This window comes from Chiloscyllium plagiosum, unplaced genomic scaffold, assembly GCF_037043375.1.
Source record: "Chiloscyllium plagiosum isolate Xiang-an unplaced genomic scaffold, Cpla_swu_hap1 HiC_scaffold_11, whole genome shotgun sequence".
In the NCBI taxonomy this organism is placed as follows: domain Eukaryota; kingdom Metazoa; phylum Chordata; class Chondrichthyes; order Orectolobiformes; family Hemiscylliidae; genus Chiloscyllium; species Chiloscyllium plagiosum.
Genome location: NW_028270149.1, coordinates 67505669 through 67528952, shown reverse-complemented (window position 1 = coordinate 67528952; position 23284 = coordinate 67505669). Strand labels below are relative to the sequence as shown.

Here is a 23284-nt window from a genome sequence, read left to right as displayed (position 1 = left end):
TCAGTAAAATTGTCCTCCTAGTATATTCCATTTCCCCTGTAATAAATGCCAACATTCCATTCAGCTTCCTAATCAATTGGTGCAGCTGCATAACAATTTTTGTATTTCACATACAAGGATGCCCAAATCCCTCTATTCTTTGAAGTTCTGCAATCTCTTTATTCAAATTGTATCCAGTTTCTCTGTTCTTCCTATCTGGAAAAATAATTGCTGTTGGCATTCTCCACCCTATAAATATAACAGGTTCATTCCAAGTATCAAAATGTTGCACTGTTTTATTGTGGCAAACCCAAAATTACATTTGATGCCTTTAGAAGAAAATTTCTTAAGTGACAATCCCTTAATTACAATTATTTTTAATTTGATTTTGGGCATTCCTTTTGAATACAGACAATAACATGTGCCCTTGCGTTACTACAGCATTTTCTAATGATTGCAAAACTTAGAAAAGATGGTAACAGGATAACTGACACGTGCAGCCTTTCAACACTGACCAATTAGATGCAGAATGATGAAGCTCCAATCTTCATTCATGAAGCACACCATTATTAATAACACCATAACATCCAAGAAATACACTTCCTTTTGCTGTTATTGGGAAATCTACTCTTTTAGTGAGGTGCAATCATACAAGATGAGACTGGCACTGAACCAAATTCTGAAAACCATTAACCGACTCCGCTTCAAAAAATGCAGAGTGCTGAACAAGACAGACCCTCAGAATAAAATGTGCCAATGGTTCGCTTCCTTTACTTCCACCATTATATTTCTTGAATCATGGTCAAACTGTCTAAAGAAACATTAAATGGAATACATAATAGCCAGCCAGAAAGTCAAAACCATTTTTGTTTTACATAGTCTTAGAACTTAAATTTAAATTCAAAGACTGAGAAAAAAAATTCTGAATGTAATTTAAAGCTTGAAATATAATTTATGAAGGTTTTGTTATAAGTGCTTTAAAACGGTAAATAAAGTTTCCAAGCCTACAGCTGGAATGCAGCCTCAACCAAACTTGAATTTTCAAGTTTATTCAGTGTGTAAGTGTTGTAATAATTCCTAATATGGAATTGACCTTTGGCTTTCTGAATGTGGAGATGTACATTTCGTAATGTACGGTGGCATGGTGACTCAGTGGTTAGCACTGCTGCCTCACAATGCCAGGCACCCAGATTCGATTGCATCCTGGGGTGACCGTCTGTGTGGAGTTTGCACATTCTCCCAGTGTCTGCATAGGTTTCCTCTGGGTGCTCCGATTTCCTCCCACAGTCCGAAGATGTGCAGGTCAGGTGAATTGACCATGCTAAATTGCCCAAAGTGTTAAGTGCATTAGTCGGGGGTAAATATAGGGCAGAGGAATGCGTCTGGGTGGGTTATTCTTCAGAGAGTCAGTATGGACTTGTTGGGCCAAATGGCCTGTTTCCATACTGTAGGGAATCTAATGATGGGCTGATTAGCCCACTTCTGCACCAGTGAATTCATGATTCAGATTGTATTTGGTGCACACAGATGCCATCTCAAGAATAAGCAGAATGTGGTTTACTGCAGGATATCACTTTTAAATTTCTATTAAATAGAAATCTTTACAAGTTATTCAAAGGGTTATTCGGATATTCTTACATAAGAAACATGATTTATATATAATGTTTCAACATGAGGTAAACCCCTTTGCTAATTTAAACCAGACACAGAGAGGCTCACCTCGCACTGAGATCTGTTAAATCTCAAGAGGCAAAGAACTATCCCCTGAGGTCACTGTTTCAAGTAAAAACTAACACAATTTTATTCTTTAAGTCCAACAGAGAACATAAAAACAACAGCTGAATTCCTTTCTCTTAAACCTATCTTACCTCTCACTTTACAATACTGTCCTATAAAAAACCCCAATTAAGATTTACTAAAAATAATCACATTTCCAAACTAGTCAGCTTTGTTGACTCTCCTTTGTAGACTTTTCTCTTGGTCTGTTTTGATGTTCTGCTGAACAAACTTCTTATAGACAGGTAACTTTCAGAGAGCTCTTCAGCTAGCAGACTATATTTGTTGGTGTCAAATTCAAAATGTCCAGTTTATACTCCAAAACATTGGATCATTTCATTGGTTTGATGTCATCCCAAACAGCAAAATTCAAATTCGACTGGATTTCAGTATCTGGATCATAATTTAAATTGATTGGCCAAACTTGAATTTGTTTTTGCTCCATGGCAACACAACTCCAGCTATTTGTTTCGACCAAGTGATATTTTTTTTACCTTGTTCAGGGCACATTGTGCTTTCAGTCGGTGCTTGCTAGCTTCCTCTCTCAAAGATACAGTACACCTCTACACCTTCATAACAATAATACAACATTTATTTTAGATATGGGATTTGAGTAGTGACACACTGTTTTGATCTGATGTGAAGTTGATTGTAAAACATTCACGATACAATCAGAGAGAGTAAACAAAAGGATTAGATGACTTTTGGTCTAAAAGAATTAAGATTTTTTTTTCCTTTAGAAAATGCCCATAGACTGTAAAGCTTTGGGGCAGTCTGTAGAAGACTTGAGATCAGATATATGGATAGTTCCTTCTGGAGATGAGTTAATTTGTAAGAGTTAGGAAATAGGTTTACCCTTTGAAATCCATGCTGACTCCTGCAATATCTTCCTTTGCTAGATATTCTCTAATTCAGTAAGAATACCATTATTTTTCCTCACTCTGATATTGAGCTGACAGATCGACAAATTCCCTTGATATGTTCAGACCTCCTTGTTAAATACAGGGACTACATCAGTTCTTTGGTACTACAGCTTCTTCAAGCAAATTAAATGATATTTGAAATCTTTCTGCTATTTTCTCTAGTTTCAGGTTTCAAGGCTGAGAAAGGCAGACTTCTAAATCAGTAAGGGAATCAAGAGTTATGAGGAAAAGACAAACTGGAGAGGATTATCGAGTCACTCAATCTCCTACAATGGTGCAGCAGACTCAATGGGCTGAACAGCCTAATTTTGCTCCTATGTTTTATGTCTTAAAATGCACGATGGAATCTATCCAGAACAGAGACTTCTTTGTCAAAGTTTAATTGTTCAACAGATACTTTTATTCACACCAAGTGTACCATGCAATTATTTATCTCATCATTGATTACAGTCATTATTGCCTACCCCTTCTGTCATCTCCCTCTCATTACATATGGTGATAGTCTGTCAATCCCTTAATGATTCTACTCCCTTGGCAGTCTTCCTTCTTTTAGGAAATGGTGATGATTACAGGGCAGAAAACAAAAACAAAATCATGTAGCCCATTGTGTCAATGCGGACCCTCTGAAGCAGCAATTCATCTCCCTGCCATCTCCTAAGCCTTGCACCTTCTCAGTTTACAAATAATGATCCTGTTCATTTTTGAATGTCTTAATTGAATCCACTTCTATCACACTTGCAAGCAGCACAGTTTGGACCTTAACAACTCTGCATGGGAAAAAAAACTTATGTCACCATTGCTCATTTTGTCAATTACCTGAAATCTGCACCCTTTGATTTTAGATTATTCCACTAACATGCCAGTAATTTTCCCCAATCTGTTCTGACAAGACCCCTCAATTTTAAAAATATACAGCAAACCTCCTTTTAGATGCCTCTTTTCTGGTGAAAAAGAAATTCAACTTTTCAAATCTACTAAAATTCCTCATTCCTGGAACCATTCTCATAAATGTCTTCTCAACAGTCTCTAATGCTTTCCCATCCTTCAAAATGTGCAATACCTAGAACAGGACATAATACTCTGGCTGAGGCCAAAGTGTCTAACGTAAATACATAGTGATGTACTACAAAAATAATTTACTGTCTGTATACATTTTTGTATTGACTATTTACTGAAATCTCCCTTTTCTTCCTCCCAGTTGGTTAATTTGCGTTTCTTCCATTTCCGATTCACTACCAGATAGATCGTTGTATGCGTGGTCTACAGACTATGATTGAATTGTTATCTTTTATCTGTTATCTTGTTATATTTTACCTAAATTTAATCATTATAGGCTCACTTATCCCACCTCCTTAATATACTTCAAAACTAACATATTTCATTTCCAGTCCTGACTTTTCTGCAGCCAATCTCAATAATGCCCATACAGGATTCCTCCCATTGTATTAACTCCAGCTCTGTTTTATTATGTACATTTCTCTATGTTTTACTACATCTGATGAATTACCTATTCGAGATGATTCAGTGAATCCCTGATGGACTCTACCTGTAAGCCTCTCCTGGTTCGTCCCAGAGATCGTACTCTATGGTAGTCGGGAATGTAAAACTCAGAGTTTAGTTTACATCATCATCTTTGGTAGGTTTGCTCGCTGAGCTGGAAGGTTCATTTCCAGACGTTCTGTCACCATACTAGGTAACATCTTCAGTGAGCCTCCGGACGAAGAATTGCTGATGATTCCTGCTTTCTATTTATATGTTTGAGTTTCTTCGGGTTGGTGGTGCCATTTCCGGTAGTGATGCCATTTCCTGTCCTTTTTCTCAGGGTGTGGTAAAGCGGGTCCAAGTAAATCAACACACATGGATTTGAACCCGATTTACCACCCCCTGAGAAAAATGACCGGAAATTACATCACCACAGGAAATGGCATCACCAACCCAAAGAAACCCAAACATATAAATAGAAAGCAGGAATCATCAGCAATGTTTTGGCTGGAAGCTCACTGAAGAAGTTACCTAGTACGGTGACAAAAATTCTGGAAATGAACCTTCCAGCTCAGCAAGCAAACCTACGTCCAGAACCTCACCTGAGCTACAAATCTTCTCAAAAATCGCTAATTTTTATCCTTATTTACCAATGGCAATGTTCCACTACAACACAGATATCTACAAGCCAGGCTTGAGCTAAGTTTCAAAAACCATTAGCAGAGTAGTCACGCCAGCTCTTAACACTAAGAGCTCTCTATCAGGTTACTCTCTGTATTGCTGCAAATAAACTGTCTTTATACAGAATTTGGTATTAAAATTACAAAAATGCCACATATCCTTAATCAGATAAGCAGCAATAAAATGGTAAAAGTTGCAGAGCAAGCAAAACTCAATGTACGCTTGACTAATTAAGGTATATGCCAATCAAAGTGGGAAAACTTGGTCCAGCCAGGCCCAAATGGTCGATTGCTTTGGCTAGGTAACCTTCCTTTTTAAACAGTACATCATAACGAGGGGCTAGTCTAAACTATGTAGGAAAGGTCATGAGGTAATCTTCTCAGCCAACATCTCTCGTATCATTGTCTACAGAACGGCATTTTTCTTTTTAAAAAAATCTTAGATTCCCATTTTGCAAATTAAATTCATAACCTTCCTAAATCTCGAGCTCCAGGGAACAACATACAATCCATGACAAACCAGTGTTCACTGAAATCAGACCACGAAGTTAAATCTTTCCTGTGTTCGTGAGCAAAACTAACAGTGTACAAAATCCCATGCAAGGACTGCACAAAACACTATATAGGACAAACAGGAAGACAGCTAACGATCCGCATCCACGAATATCAACTAGCCACGAAACGACACGACCAGCTATCCCTAGTAGCCACACACGCAGACGACAAGCAACATGAATTTGACTGGGACAACACTACCATTATAGGGCAAGCGAAACAAAGAACAGCCAGGGAATTCCTAGAAGCTTGGCACTCATCCACAAACTCCATCAACAAACACATCGACCTGGACCCAATATACCCGCCACTACAGCGGACAGCTGAAACTGACAACCGGAAGCGGCAGGGACAGGCCACTATAAATGCCGGAGGAAACACCACAGAAGCGCTTCGCAGGAGGCTCCCAAGCACTGAGGATGTCACCTAGACAGGGGACAAAACGTTTGCAACAAAAACTTCCAGCTCGGCGAACAGAACCACAGCAACGAGCACCCGAGCTACAAATCTTCTCACAAACTTTGAAGATTTTTTAGTTATCCAACATCCTACGATGAAATATGCAAGCCTCCAGCCGCTGGGTAAGTAGTACTACCACATATTCCACGAGTGAACAAATATTATCATCTTATTTACACCAATCCCTTGACACTAAGCACAGATGTCACCAATTCTTCTTAAGAAATGGGCCTCCACCGCCATGGTCAAGCACTTTCTTTCGCAAATGTGTAACATGTACGGCTACAAGCTTTCTCACATCGTAATAGGGTATTTCTTCACTTAATCTTTAAAGATATTTCTAATCACCCTCTTTAATTGAAATTGTTTCCTTGGCCACAACATTGATTTATTTTATTTATTCTTTTCACTTCACTCCTGCCCTATTTTGTTTACATTTAGTCAATCTCCCGCTCTATCTTCCTTACTACTTTAAAGCTTTTGCCATCTTCTTACTTCTACTTTCTCCGAGCAAAGGAATCCTATTCCAGCTCAGGTGGAACCCATATCATTGGTACAGTTCATTTCTGTTCCACAATTGCTGTCAGACTTTACTTAAATTCACAGTAAATTGTTACGTATTGCTCATCTCAAAGTTAGATTTGTAAGGTTCTAAAGATGCAAACACCTGAATTAACAATTGCTGTCAAAGGAAATAAACACAGTAGCTGTGGAAATGCACAAGTGGAATAGACCAAATGTATGTCTTAATTATTAATCTTAATAATACATTTACCCCAAGTTGTGTTGCACTTTTCATCTCAAATACTTCCAGCCTGAAAATATTCTTATATTAACTTATTTTTGTATCATACCTAATCTATTATTTCACTTTCTAACTAATACACTGTCGTTTATTGCTGCCAGTCAGAAACAAAGTTTACTTCCATAGTTCCCCAACAAGACACTTTTGGTAACAATTCAGTTCAGCAAGGAAGCATTAAACAGAATTAAGCCTTTGCTATCACTTAATTGACTGTGAAGAGATAGAAAGCAAACTTCATGTTTCAATGATGTCAGGATGGTGCAGCACATGATCAACAATGCACACCTGCACAATACACAAAGCAAGTTTGAAATCTGTTCAAATAACCAATGGATGAAATACATCTGTCCTTAAGCAGAAAATGATTCTGTGGGAGACAATTGTAAGTTGTTTATTCACATATTACCTTCCACTTTTGACTCAAAGAACCTGTGGACAGACAAAATCTATAACAGAATGTGCCATTTTCATGCAAATTGTGCAACTACTTTTATGTTGCTATGTAACCAACTACCTTTCTACAAAGAGTGACACAGAATTCGACAAAAGTAATTGCACAACTATAATTAAAAGTCTGAATGAGGTTGTAAAGCATCTTGTAACACCTCTTGAAAAAGAGATACCAAAACTGATTCTAGACAGACTAGAAGACAACCTGACAACACGAAAGAAATGATGAGAGATTTCTTGCAGCCTTACACCAACTGCATTTGACACAGTTTCGAGCACCAGGCATTTTAAAATGGACTCTGGACTTTACTTCTTAAAACAAATCTGAAGTTTATTTAAATTATTTCTGCTACAGCGATTAAGATATATCCTGGGCACAGGGACAGCTGCACAGAAATCTTTTCCAATGTTTGAGACAGACCATCAGAGGCTTCTGCCTGTTTGAATCCAATTTTCAATCCACACGTCTTATGCAGAACTGAAGTATAAGCACCACACTAAATTTACAAAATCACCGAGTATAATTGAATATGATGATTTGCAAAGTTTGGTAAGAAATTATTTCCACTTTTCCTTGGAAAGCCATTTAGGATTGAAGATAATGGTCTTGGAGTAACTGTTTGGGCAAAGTTCACAGCACAGAAGCAGATAAGTGTGTTGTTTTTTTACTGGGACCTAAGAAAGTCTGCAGTAGTGAGTAGAGTGGGTTCTTTCTTGATTATATGTTTTTTGAGATATGTCCCGTGATTACATTTTAAAACATAAGCCATAGCTATTAATTTAACCTAGGACAGTGATTTGCAGAGGAATAAGACGGTGTTATTTTCTGGGTCTGTAGATTGTGAAGGAGCAAAAATGGCTTTTACGAGTGTGATATGTGCTTCTTGTCAGATGTGGGAGTTTAAAGAGAGTTTAAGAGTTACTGCGGATTATATCTACAATAAATGCTATTGATTGCAAATCTTATCAGATCAAATAGATCGGTTGGAGAGACAGTTAAAAGCAATGAGGAATTTGCAACAGCAACAGTATGTGATGGATGGCAGTTATAGGAAGGGGAGGAATGTCTCAGATACAGTCACATAGATGGGTTAACTCCAGGAAGGTTAAGAGAGGTAGGCAGCCAGTGCAGGAGTCTTTTGTGGCTATACCCATTTCAAACAAGTATGCTGTTTTGGAAAATGTAGGGGGTAATGGATTCTCGGGGAAAGTAGCACGAACAGCCAAGTTTCTGATATGGAGACAGGCTCTAATGCAATGAGGAGTATGTCGCGTTCCAAGAGATCAATTGTGATAGGGGACTGTCTAGTCCGAGGTACAGACAGACGTTTCTGTGGCCGGCAGCGAAAAAGCAGAATGGTGTGCTGCTTCCCTGGTGCCAGGATCAAGGATGCCTCAGAGAGGGTGCAGAATATTCTCACGGGGGAGAGGGGCCAGTAAAGAGGTCATTGTCCACAATGGAACCAACGACATAGGAAGGGAAAAGGTTGAGACTCTGAAGGGAGATTACAGAGAGTTAGGCAGAAATTTAAAAAGGAGGTCCTCAAGGTTAGTAATATCTGGATTACTCCCAGTGCTACGAGCTAGTGAGGGCAGGAATAGGAGGATAGAGCAGATGAAGGAGCTGGTATATGGGAAAAGGATTCACATTTTTGGACCATTGGAATCTCTTGGGGTAGAAGTGCACCTAAATTGAAAGGGGATTAATATACTGGCAGGGAGATTTGCTGGAGCTGCTCAAGAGGATTTAAACTAGTATGGTGGGGGGGGGTTTACCAGGAAGACAGTAAGGGAAGAGATCAACCTGAGACTGGTACAGTTGAGAACAGAAGCGAGTCAAACAAACAGTCAGGACAAGGTAGGACTAATAAATTAAACTGCATTTCTTTCAATGGAAGGGGCATAACAAGGATAGCAGATGAACTCAGGGCATGGTTAGGAAGACAGGACTGGAATATCATAGCAATTACAGAAACGTGGATCAAGGATGGGCAGGACTGGCAGTTTAAAGTTCCAGGATACAAATGCTACAGGGAGAATAGAAAGGGAGGCAAGAGGGGAGGGGGGAGTGGCATTTTTGATAAGGGATAGCATTACAACTGTGCTGAGGGAGGATATTCCTGGAAAATACATCCAGGAAGGTTATTTGGATGGAACTGAAAAATAAGAAAGGGATGATCACCTTATTGAGATTGTACTATAGACTCCCTAATAGTCAGAGGGAAATTGAGAAACAAACTTGTAAGGTGATCTCAGCTATCTGAAAGAATAATAGGGTGGTTATGGTCGGGGATTTTAACTTTCCAAACATAGACTGGGACTGCCATAGTGTGAAGGGTTTAGATGGAGAGGAATTTGTTAAGTGTGTACAAGAAAATGTTCTGATTCAGTATGTGGACGTATCTACGAGAGAAGGTGCAAAACTTGACCTACTCTTGGGAAATAAGGCAAGGCAGGTGACTGAGGTGTCAGTGGGAGAGCACTTTGGGGCCAGCGACCATAATTCTACTAGATTTAAAATAGTGATGGAAAAAGATAGACCAGATCTAAAAGTTGAAGTTCTAAATTGGAGAAAGGCCAATTTTGGCGGTATTAGGCAAGAACTTTCAAAAGCAGATTGCGGGCAGATGTTCACAGGTAAAGGGACGGCTGGAAAATGGGAAGCCTTCAGAAATTAGATAATGAGAATCCTGAGAAAGTATATTCCTGTCAGGGTGAAAGGAAAGGCTGATAGATATAGGGAATGTTGGATGACTAAAGAAATTGAGGGTTTGGTTAAGAAAAGAAGGAAGCATATGTAAGGTATAGACAGGATAGATAGAGTGAATCCTTAGAAGAGTATAAAGGCAGTAGGAGTATACTTAAGAGGGAAATCAGGAGGGCAAAAATGGGACATGAAATAGCTTTGGCAAACAAAATTAAGAAGAATCTAAAGGGTTTTTACAAATACATTAAGAACAAAAGGATAACTAGGGAGAGAATAGGGCCTCTTAAAGATCAGCAAGGCTGCCTTTGTGTGGAGTTGGATAAAATGGAAGAGATACTGAACGAGTATTTTGCATCAGTATTTACTGTGGAAAAGGATATGGAAGATATAGAAAGTAGCAAAATAGATAGTAACACATTGCAAAAGCATAAAGGTGGATAAATCCCCAGGACCTGATCAGGTGTACCCTAAACCTCTGTGGGAAGCGAGAGAGGTGATTGCTGGGCCTCTTGCTGAGATATTTGTATCGATAGTCACAGTTAAGGTGCCGGAAGACTGGAGGGTGGCTAATGTGGTGCCATTGTTTAAGAAAGGTACTACAGACAAGGCAGGGAACTATAGAGCAGTGAGCTTGACCTCGATGGTGGCAAGTTGTTGGAGGGAATCCTGAGGGGCAGGATGTACATGTATTTGGAAAGGCAAGGACTGATTGGGGATAGTCAACACAGCTTTGTGCATGGGAAATCATGTCTCACAAATTTGATTGAGTCTTTTGAAGAAGTAACAAAGAGGATTGATTAGGGCAGAGCAGTAGATGTGACCTATATAGACTTCAGTAAGGTGTTCGACAAGGTTCCCCATGGGAGACTGACTAGCAAGGTTAGATCTCACGGAATAAAGGGAGAACTCACCATTTAGATACAGAACTGGCTCAAAGGTAGAAGACAAGAGGGTGGTGGTGGAGGGTTGTTTTTCAGACTGGAGGCATGTTTTTCAGACTGGAGGCCTGTGACCAATGGAGTGCCACAAAGATCATGCTGGGTCCTCTACTTTTTGTTATTTACATAAATGATTTGGATGAGAGCATAAGAAGTACAGTTACTAAGTTTGCAGATGACACCAAAATTGGAGGTGTAGTGGACAGCGAAGAAGGTTACCTCCGATTACTACAGGATCTTGACCAGATGGGCCAATGGGCTGAGAAGTGGCAGATGAAGTTTAATTCAGATAAATACGAGATGCTGCAATTTGGGAAAGCAAATCATAGCAGGACTTATACACGTAATGGTAAGGTCTTGGGAGTTTTGCTGAACAAAAAGACCTTGGAGTGCAGGTTCATAGCTCCTTGAAAGTGGAGTCACGGGTGGATAGGATAGTGAAGGCGGCATTTGGTATGCTTTCTTTTATTGGTCAGAGTATTGAGTACAGGAGTTAGGACATCACGGTGCCGCTTTACAGAACATTGGTTAGGCCTCCTCTCACCCTAAACCTCTGCCCTCTGGTTTTGAACTGCCCGAATGCAGGAAAAAGACTTTGTCTATTTATCCTATCCATGCCCCTCATAATTTTTGTAGACCTCTATAAAGGTCTCCCCTCAGCCTCCAACTCTTCAGGGATGCTTTGAGAACAAGCCTTAAACTCTTCTGCTGTCCTCCTGGGAGTTGCCTGCCACAACAATGGTCCAAATAGAATTTCCAACTGCACCTGTGCACACTAACACAAAACTATGAACACCTTCATAAACATCAAGACAAACTACCAAAACATACAGCCTAGCATTCTTTTATTCTTTCATGGGCTGAGGGCATTACCGACAAACTCAGTATTTATCTATCCCTTAATGGGTTGCTGCACCAGTTCTGTGACTAGATAAAAGTCAACCACACTGTTTTGCATCAAGAGTAACATATTGACCAGAGCAGGTAAAGATGACAGCTTTCCCTTAGCACACTAGCAAACAAGATAGGATTTTACAACAACTGATAATAATTGACATGATCACCACTTTATACTCCAGATTTATTAATCAAATTTCCTTTTTGGATAGCTTTCATTTATAGAGGTTGAATGTTTCTGATCTACAACTTAAAGCAATGCCAGAGCACTCACCTCCTCCTATCAATCATTAAATTTGCATTACATGGCAGCTTTCCTTTCAATGGAACAGCGAAGCAAGTGTATCCACCCATTCAATTATAAATACAATATATTTGGCAGATGATAGCTCAACTTAAAATTCAACATCTGCTACATTACACTTAATTCACAAAATGACAGATTCTTAAATTTATCAGAGGACATTATGTTATTATAATATTACATTATGCTAAGAGAAGTTTTTTCTTCAATTTTGCAAGCATTCTACACCATCTGAGAGTGCACAAAGACAAATCAGTACAAAACCCACATGATACTTCATGGAACACAGTCGTGACATAAAGTCATGTTGTACAAAAGAGGATCATTCAGACCACTGTGCCAAAGCCAACTGTTATAAGGCCATGTAATTTAAATTAAAAATAACAATTTGTTGGGCTAAAAACCACTGGTTGACTGAAAAAAACTGAACAGCACTTTCAGGGCTTTAAACATGACCAATGTTTTCTCACTGTACCCTCACCAACTATTAAAACTGAGTCAGCTTTTTTCTTTTGGTGGTGGGTTGAATTATTAAAATACCAAATGGAGTCATTTTTACACGAACTCATATTGCAAGTACAGGAATTGAAATGCCGAGTTTGATGATTCAGCCGCGAGGACTATTCTTTCATGAACTGAGATAACTGATCTGCAGTGTCACACTTAACCTATTAAGGAATATGGTGCAAATCCAGTTACGAAGTTAATATAACTTTGAAAATCGCAGCTTTCAAATTAATTGATATCACATCAATATCTATTTGAAGTCAGTTCCAAACTTCCATCATCCTTTGGATAGTGACATATTTCCCACTTTCATCTGCAACATGTTTTGCTTTAGTTTTTTTTAGGTAACTCCCCTTATCCTTGACTTATCATTCAGTGAAAATTTTCTCTCTTGTGCTCTGATCTCTTCTGCTTAATATCTGTTTGGATATGTGTAGTTATTGAGTAGTCTAAATAGGTTACAAATGAAAAAAATATAAAACAAGTCCTGATTAACAAGTTTAATTTATGAAGCAAAAATTTTTAAGATCCGTAAGAGGATGAGACCATTGCAGAATACAGTAACTAGTGTGTCATGGAACACATGAAATCAACTTGCGTCTCACATAAGAAAAGAAAGGCAAACTATATGAAATAAATCATGGATTTCAAAGTTTGTTGATCACAAAGGAAATGGTTGCATTGTGATAATCTTGTCAGGGTACTTGGGTTCAAAACATGGTTGGTGATATTTGAATTAATTTCATAAGTCTGGAACATAAAACTAGCCTGTCAAATGATGACCACGTTAACAATCTCATACTGTTGTAAAAGAAAATCCCATCTGGTTCACTAAAGTCCTTTAAAAGGAAGGAAATCTGCTGTCCTTACCTACTTTGGGTGACAGCAATCTCTCAGCAACGTGGTGACTCTTAATTACAGGGTGTACTCTCAAATGGCCTAGCAAGCTGTTCAGTTCAAGAGCAGTTAGGGATGAACAACAGATGCTAGTTTTGCAAGGATACTCACATCCCATGAAAGAAATTTTTAAAAGGATCATAGCTCATAGATGGCAATAATGAATTTCAGAGTTCCAGACCAAGTCATATTAAGACAGGTATAACACACTATCATGTTTTTGTTTGACACACTGAAGCCAGAAGGATGCCCAGGGTGAGGATAAGTAACTCAGTTCAAAAGTTTGGCAGTTTAGATTAATAGTTGTAATGGGGTATTCAACTCAACTGACAAATACAAGTTTTGTTCATCAGGACTGAGACACAGATGATAGACAATTGAGAATATTTCATCTCTTCTTCAACGAACACACTAAGGTTTAAAACAGTTGTGCGGACTGCTATCAAAAACAAAATTTGTTCGTTGAAGAATCCTAAATAGTTTTATTGGGCCTGAAGCTGAAAGAAACAAAAATTTCAAAGCACAGTTATAAATTTTGAAATCCACATGTTTATATTTGGCACTCATGCTTGGTAAATTACTCTTTCTTACAGCAATGAAAATATACAAGACGATACAACAGTTGTGAAATTTCATTTGAAATATGGAAAAACTAGACAGTACAATACACAAACCAAAATTTGGAAATACAATCCAGGACTGGATTACTTGTTTTTCACAGCTGGTATTACACATAGGAAGGAAAGTGTCACAATCCAGTGCCTAACTATACTACTTTTACACTAACTACATTATGAAACACACTACTTTTAAAATTAACAGTAACTGGTTACTTGATCTATCAATTACAGGGTGTCAAAGAGAATCTCTCTTAAATATTCTGATATTGATCAGTGTTGCAAGTGATTTAACAACTGATTCTCAACACGTGGAAAAAAGTCATAAATTTCCCTTTAAACATCAGTGTCAAGCTAACACATCCAGAAGCTTGCTAGCTTTAAAAAGTTTATTTTAAAAAACCAAGACAGTTATTTAGAAATTTTGATCAACTATAGGGACGACGAATTGTAAAAGCTGTCCGATTTCTTATTCTTATATGTGGGCTAATCAATCTTACCAACGGGCCTGTTGAATGATTTGATTTTAAAATCCTCCCAGCTCCATGCATGACTAACGTTTACAGTCAAATCACGACAACCTTTTGTCACTTTTAATCGCCTTTCTTCCCAAACACGTTCTTAAAATAGGCGTTTGCAGTCATTGTTTTTACCTCGTTGTACACAATGTGTGGGGTAAACTGAGATATTGACATATCAAAGCAAATGCTGAATTTATTCAATGGGATAAATGAGCAACGATGGATTCCTTCTCTATACAACGCAAGCAATTTGCAGAATATTAAAAGTCTGAAAAAATATGTTCAGTGCACGAATCGTGAAAACTTACATCTTAAGGAACAAATGTTAGCCCTCGGGATCTTATATAAGGGAGGTACAAATGAGAAGGCCAGTGGTTCATTCATGTGCGCGCCAGCCAACACCATATTTGAGCAAAGCGCTGATAAATTGCAATTCTGCACCTGATAGCAAACTAACCGAAGGTTCAGCGTGTTTAGGAAGTGCCGTGTCGCTCGGCGTGAGGGAGAAGGGCCTGCAAACTGCACCAGCCCCTAATCTGGCGATTTACACCTGGCTGTCTCAACACAAACCGCGGGGGTAGGGGCAGAGGCGACAGCCACACCGCGAGGGTTCGCCGCGGAAAGTGCGGAGCGCTCACCAGCTTGGTTTTGTTTCTTGGGTCGTCTTCGGCAGGTTTCTTCTTCGAGGAGGACCTGTCAGATCTGTCCCGGCTGCGGGGAGGCGACTCGCTTCCTGCAGCCGGCGGCTGCCCGTCCATGTTGTTGGGAGTGAGTGTGTGTGAGGGAGGGAGGGAGGATCCGGGCTCCCCCGGGAGGCTCTCTGTTTATCTACAAAGGTCGGTGCTGGGCGGCAGCAGCCCGGCCCAACATTGCAGACTCACAAATCCTCCTGGGTCCGCTCACAGCAACGTCCCTTCTGCTTCTTCCCCTCCCTTAACGGCTTCTTCTTCTTCTTCTTTATTTTAAATCCACGGCTCCTGCTTCCTCCCTACCCCAAAAAAAAGTTTTACTTTCTCGATCTCGTCGACAACCAACAGTACTCCCCAAGTTCAGTGCCCTCTGGCCATAACTAAAAGAGGAGGAAGGTTAGAGAGAATCCACAGCACCTTCTCCTCCTCCTCGTCTGTCAACGGTTTGTTCCTTTCACACCCACAACCGCCATCAACTCCGAATGCGCAGGCGCAGGCATCGGTCCCGGCCCCACGCCCACCCAGCCTCCCTTCGGTTGGCTGAATGGGACGTCAATCACTTTCAATCCCGCCCTCCGCCCCTGGTAGTTACGTCACTGGGTTCCTTCGGTGTGACGTCAGGTCAGGCCTGACTGATTGCCCCATGTGTGTATATCTGAGTGCATCAGAGAAGAGGTGAAAGCTCCATTCTGAAATATTGCCCAGAGAGACACATATACACAACACTGTAAACGGTCTTAAATTATTCAGAGGGAAGCCTTTCTCTCTCTCTGTGAAATTATTCTTTTCTTAAACTTATCTCCTGACGCCAAGCTACCAGCAATGTCTGAAAATAGTAGTGGAAGCAAATTCAAAAGAGAAGTGAGACCACTTACAAAGAACAGTGTAGTGAAAATAAAAACAGGAATCAGGTTGGCCTAGTGATATGGTCCATGGACTAATAATCCAGCATCTCAGGTTAATGCTTAGTTCTGAAGAAGGGTTACTAAACATTAACTCTGATTTCTCTCCACAGATGCTACCAGACTTGCTCAGTTTTCACAGCACTTTCTGTTCCTGTTTGAGTTCCAGCATCTGCAATTCTTGGATTTTCTTTATTAATACTCTGGTGAGATCAGTTCAAATCCAACTATGACAGATGGATGAGTTGAAATTCTCTTTTTAAAAATCTGGGATAAAGTAAGTGGTCTAAAGTCTAATTGTCATAAAAGAATCCGCACCTGGTTCATTAGTGTTGTTCTTTCTCTTCTTCTGAATGATCAATATTTCAATGTAGGTTGAAACCCAATTGTGGATATCCAAGGGGAGGGTGGCATGGTGGCTCAGTGGTTAGCGCTGTTGTTTCATAGCGCCAAAAACCTAGGTTCAAGTCTATCCTCAGGCAACTGGCTGTGTGGAGTTTGTACATTCTCCCCATGTCTAAAGATGTGCAGGTTAGGTTAATTGGCCATGCTAAATTGCCATTGTGTTCAGGGATGTTTACATTAAGTGCATTAGTCAGGGATAAATGTAGAGTGATGGAGAATGGATTGGGTGGGGTACTTTTCAGAGGGTCTTTGTGGAACTTGTTGGGCCAAAGGGCCTGGTTCCACACTGTAGGGATTCTATGACATTCTCACAAAAAAATGATGTCATGGCATAAAAGACGCTTTCCCTGCAAGATGATAGACTGTTGTACCACCCCCTGCTCATTCTTTCTGTTTCTTCGATCTTACACTGCACAGGGTTATGTCTTATCTGTTACTGTTGCTTTCATTATGCAATACCAACCTTTATTCCACACATCTCTTTTCAGATCCAGTCCAAAATCTAGGCTTAGTCTTATTAGATGTACTTATCCCTTGTTGTTCAGAATACTGCAGCAGGTCAATTTGAGGTATACCATAGCAGGTGATTCAGTGAACACTAAAAAAGGCAGGAGGAGATATTAAACCAGAGACCCATTCTACAGAGAATCTTGTGTCCAAGCCCTGCTATAGAGGTGCAGATCAAGACCTTCAGCCAAGCTGCAGACTGGCAAATAGTCAGTGTTCTAGACTGCATCCCTCAGAGCTTTCACATTGCAGCAGACTCCCAGATGATTAAATAGCCTTTGTCACAATTCCAGCACCACCAAGGGCACCTGAAAACCTTAAGGACTATTATCAGCTGACACAGATGGTTATAACCAAATATTATCTGTTTTAGTACAGACCATTTATTTTCCTGAATCTGATCTTAGTTGTGAAAATTCAACAGGGCAATTGAGTATATGCAGAAACATGACTTTTGGAGCCATAAAAAAAAGAGGTATACTTAACTACTGTAGTTTATGGTACCTAAAAATAGTGTAAGCTGAACTGATTGCCTTTGAGAAAAATCTCAAAATACCCTTATTGGACTTGGCTTTCACACGAGAGACTAGATCTTAATGAAGCAACTTAGTGCAATCGGATGGATAATAGATAAGGTGAAACTAGAAGAGGGAGTTTCTTTGAAGAACAACTCCATCTTTACTCCCTATGTCCAGGTCAGAGAGTGCGATATGTTTCTAACCTCATTTTTACATTATCCCTAATGTGTTTTGAAAAGATTTGTAACTCAGATTGAGGTTCTGCATGTAGGTTTGCTTGCTGAACTGGAAGGTTCATTTCCAGACATTTTGTCACACTACTAGGTAACATCTTCAGTGGGCCTCCAGGTGATGTATCCTGGTGGCTAGTTTTCTGCCTATTTGTCCAATGTAGTGTTTGTTACAGTCCTAGCATGGTATTTTGTAAATGACATTAGTTTGCTTGTTGTCTGTATAGGGTCTTTCAAGTTCATTAGCTGCTGTTTTAATATGTTGGTGGGTTTGTGGGCTAACATGATGCCAAGGGGTCTGAGTAGTGTGGCAGTCATTTCCGAGATGTCTTTGATGTAGGGGAGAGTGGCTAAGGTTTTTGGTTGTTGGGGTTTGTTGCTGAGAAATCGGCAGACTATGTTCATTGGGTACCCATTCCTTTTGAATACACTATATAGGTGATTTCCTCTGCTCTGCATAGTTCCTCTGTGCTGTAGTGTGTGGTGGCTCATTGAAATAATATTCTAATGCAGCTTCATTTCTGGGTGATGGAATGAATCTTTCTGTAGTTTAGTATTTGGTCAGTATGTGTTGTTTTCCTGTGGACGCTGGTTAGAAGTTCCCCATTGGCTGTTCGCTCTACTGTGACATCCATTAATGGCAGTTTGTTGTTGTTTTCCTCCTCTTTAGTGAATTTTATGCCAGTAAGGGTATTATTGATGGTCTTGGAGGTTTCCTCTAATTTGTTTCATTTAGTGATGACAAAGGTGTCATCCATGTAGCGGACCAAAAACTAAAACAGCAGCTAATGAACTTGAAAGACCCTGTACAGACAACAAGCAAAACTAATGGTGTTTACAAGTGCAAGGACTGTAACAAACACTACATTGGACAAACAGGCAGAAAACTAGCCACCAGGATACATGAACACCACTAGCCACAAAACAACATGACCCTCTCTCACTAGTATCCATACATACAGAGGAGTAAGGACGCCACTTCGACTGGAAAAAAAAAACAATCTAGGACAAGCCAAACAAAGACATGCATGAGAATTCCTTTGAGCATGGCATTCCAACCGGAACTCTATCAACAAACACGTCGTGTTAGACCTTATCTACCACCCCCTGAGAAAAAGAACAGGTAATGATGTCGCCACAGGAAATAACATCACTAACCCAAAGAAACCCAAACATATAAATAGAAAGCAGGAATTATCAACAGTTCCCTGGAGGCCCACTGAAGATGTTACCTCGTAGAGTGACAAAATGTCTGAAAATGAACCTTCCAGCTCAGTGAGCAAACCTACATCTGTCATCCTTAATATTGAAAAGGTAATATTGAATTTGATAAATGTGGTTTGGTGGTGCAAACAGAAAAGAACAGAAAATTACTTGGTTTTTGTGAGACCTTTACCCATAAAAGACGGGTGGGAGGAAAGTTGTGTCAACTATAAATACTAGCATGACCTTTTGGGCTAAATGGCCTGTTTCTGTTATGTATTTTTATACTTTGTGAACTAAACTGGGGAGTCCTAGTTTTTAGGGTATGTTATTTCTTGTTCTTCTGGGTTTGGTGGAAAGGTCACTGGAAACCTGTTTATTTGCATCCACTTTTAACAAGATTTGCAGCCCTTGCAGTGAACAATGGGGATTTAGAAGTTCAATGCATCAATATACTTTTAAAAATCCCTGCTGTTCATTAGTGACAGAGGTGCAGGGTCACACCGAGAAATAGCAATATCTGAATATCAGTCAATGCATGGTTGCACCAAGGAAAGATTGATAAACTGAACAAAAACCCAAAAGAACTGCAGAAGCTAGAAATCAACATCTGAAGAAGGGCATTGGATTTGAAATGTTAACTCTGATTTCTCTTCACAAATATTGCCAGCCCTGCTGAGACTTTCCAGCAATTTCTGTTTTTGTTTCTGATAGAACCTGAGTTTAAGGAACTCATAGGTTTGCCTGAAGTTAATGTATGAGTTTAGTTTGCAGTTTATTTTAGGTATGACAGGGACATATACAAGCTGAGGGAAAAAGCATCTAATGAATATGCAGAAATTCACTACAAGGAAATTAATTGCAGCTGCACCAACCTGAGCACAAAACTTGTTGTGGAGGTTGTAACTGTTCACTGGAGTTTTATGTTTATAAGGATGTTGCTGGTGTAAAAGGAGAAGTGTGAATTCGAATCCTTTTCTCATGTGTGTAAAGATGTCTTTCTAACCTTTTTTGTCAAGTTATTATTAGATTCAATTCAATTCGATTCCCTACAGTGTGGATACAGGCCCCTCGGCCCAACAAGTCCACACCGACCCTCCAAAGAGCAACCCACCCAGACCCATTCCCATACACCTACCCATGACGAATGCACCTAACACTATGGGCAATTTAGCATGGTCAAATCACCTGACCTGCACATCTTTGTGACTGTGGGAGGAAACCACGCAGACACTGGGAGAACGTGCAAACTCCACACAGACAGTCACCTGAGGCTGGAATCGAACTTGGGACCCTGGTGCTGTGAGGCAGCAGTACTAACCACTGAGCCACCACTGATATTCTGAACAATTAAAGTCCTCATTGTTCCTAATTTTGGAATTTAAATTTAAATAAATAATAGACCACAAAGAACTCATACAAGTAACTAATAATCCAAAAACAAATGTCACAAATTCTTGAATGATGTATGTGTTAAATGTACGTTCTATCAATAACAGGGATTCCCTAGTATGGAACAACAAAAAGAAAACACAAGTCGGGCATTTCTGATGGCATGATGCTACTGACACGATAAAACCTCATTAAAAGAGCTATTTCAAATGATGCTTTTCCTTCAGGAATATGACAGTTGCTGGTTTGTTCTGTTGAAGCCAGGAGGATGCATGTTACAGAGGAATATGCATATGCTGTTATGCTCAAATATGTAGTCCTGCATTGGAGATGTTTAAACAAATACTTGAGTTGCAGCATGGAAGAAAATTACAGACTCTTCACTGTCACCCATGGTCATCTTAATTCACTTCTTTTTTAAAAGCACATTATGCAATGGACATTTTTTGATACAATATGTACTGTACTAAATAAACAGTTGCAGAAGACTAGTTTGTCTTTTTTTACTCTCACTTTGATATCTACGTTTTACAATATGTTTGTTTTCAGTTTGAGAAGTTTCAGTTTGTGAAATTGTTCACAATTTTGTGGCTAATAGTGAATTACTTAGATATTTAGTTCTCTTTCATCACTCCCCCTTTTACCAACACTTCCTTTACCCAGCTGAATTTTATTTTGTATTGGGTTTTTCTTAAGATATTCCAACTCTCTGATCTCTGGGTGCCACAAAATATTGCAGCCTGACTCATGCTGATGCTCATATGGGGTCCAATCTTACTCTTAAATTTTGATTAACCTTGTAATGTGTAGAAGGATCACAGCGGTAACACTGAGTTGCTGAAATGTGACCATGTTTTGCAGCTGTGCTACTAACTGAACAACAATCTCATTAAAATAAATCCCTTTGATCTGTCCAGGTTTCAAACTTGAATCTGTGATACCTTGATGGGGATTATTTGGCTCTTTGAATAAGATGAAAAGTGAAAAAAGGAAAATATCTTGCCTGTCTATGTTGCTATTTAGCTTAAGGCGACATGCACCCTTACTAAAAAAAATAAGTTCAGAAGTTAAGAACAGAAAGAAATTAAAAGTCTGACCTCTTTAGGCAGTAAGAAACCCAGATCCTATTTTTTCTATGTCAAGAACTGTGTGGAGTTTGCATGTTCTCCCAGTGTCTGTGTGGTTTCCTCCGGGTGCTCCGGTTTCCACCCACAGTCACAAAGATGTGCAGGTCAGGTGATTTGACCATGCTAAATTGCCCATCAAGAACAGATTTTGAGAGTCAAAAGTCTTTCAATGGTGCACAAGTTATTTTGACAGGAGAATAACTGCAGAGTTCTCTTCTCTAAAAATTGCATCCTGCATGTTATATCATCAATATCAAGGGGGGTGTATGGCCGGTCAATAACAGACCAAGAACTGAATGAAATGCAAAATGCACTGTTTATGCATCCAAGGGATGTGCAACAGTTATTACAGGTCATTGCAGATAGTGTTTATTTTGAAATGGTCCAAAACTACTAATGATATTTTATAATTTATAATGATATTTTGGGAGATGCGCAATAATTGAAAAATATATTGTTCTGCCCTTATGCTCTGTCGCAGATGGTGGTGAGAATGAGCAGACTCTAAGACAACGAATGAATGGACATTGTGCAACAGTCACCAGGCAGGTATGTTCCTTCCCAGTCAGGGAACACTTCAGTGGTCAGGGACATTCGGCCTCAGACCATCGGGTGACCATCCTCCAAGGTGGACTTCAGGACAAGCAACAATGCAAAGTGGCCAAGCAAAAGCTGATAGGCAAGTTCAGTAGCCATGAGGATGGCCTGTCTCTCTCTCTCCCTCTCCCCTACATATTCACACAGACTCTCTCTCACATGCACACATGCACCCTCTCACAGGCTTATACCCCATCACACTCACACACACTTTACCAAGCTTACACACAGACATACACACACTCTCTCACATGCACTCACGCCCACACATGCACTCACTCTGTCTCTCCTGCTTGCGCACATATATAAATTTATGGGGTGAATTTCTCTTTGCCAAATTACATTTTATTTTGATCAAAAACTGCATAAGTCCATGTAAGATTCTGTAAATCCCACTTTTGAAATAGAACCAGTCTAACTCAACATTGGGACACAGACAAACTTTAATCTCACACTTTTAATGCATTGTCTGAACTGAGATGGCACTTTTTGTTAGAAAAGCTGAAGATACATTCTTGAGAATGTAACTTAGAAGGAGTTCTGAGATTTTCATACTAAAGAACCAAAACTACCATATCCCATTCTAAAAGATGAAAGACTTAATCTACATTTGTTTAATATATCATTACACCTCCTTGACACTGTAATCCTTTTGCTATAAATTCTGTGTCTTATGGTCCTGTTCCATAACCATCTGATGAAGAAGTAACACTTCAAAAGGCAGTTTTTCCTAATAAACCTGTTGGATTATAACCTGGTATTGTGTGATTTTTAACATAGATGAAGTAATACACTTTTACCTCTCGCAAGGTATTGTACCTGATGCGGCAATACTTACAAGACTACAACATGTAGCAGCAGAAGTAGGTCATTCAGCCCATTAAGTTTGCTCCACCTTTCACTGAAATCATAGCTGATTTGATCATTCTTAACTCCACTTACCTTCCTTTTCCTTATAACTCTTCATTCACTTACTCATTAAAAATCTGTCTATTTCATCCTTGAATGCACTTACCAACCCAGCATTGACAGCCCTCTGTGGTATAATTCCACAGACTCACCACAATCACACAAAGAGTTCCTTCTCACTTTTGTCTTAACCCATACTCTGAGACGATGCCCTCTGAACCTAGACTGTCTCATAAGGGAAAACAAATTTCCGTATCCACTCTGTCGGGTCCCCTAAGAAGCTTGCACGCCTCATAAGGTCTCCTTTA

General features: G+C 39.5%; 1 protein-coding gene across 5 annotated transcripts in view; it reads right to left on the bottom strand.

Moving 5' to 3' along the window:
- Nucleotides 1-15644, bottom strand: part of diaph2 (diaphanous-related formin 2) — a 753551-nt gene extending 737907 nt beyond the window's left edge. For 3 of the 5 annotated variants that reach the window (XM_087992147.1, XM_087992148.1, XM_087992149.1), the window contains exon 1: nucleotides 15136-15644. In XM_087992147.1, the coding sequence (XP_087848273.1) occupies nucleotides 15136-15255 (120 nt within the window). In that variant the 5' untranslated portion in view covers nucleotides 15256-15644. The remainder of the gene's footprint in view (nucleotides 1-15135) is intronic. The other 2 variants (XM_087992151.1, XM_087992152.1) reach the window with 1 other exon arrangement.
- Nucleotides 15645-23284: the final 7640 nt, after the last annotated feature.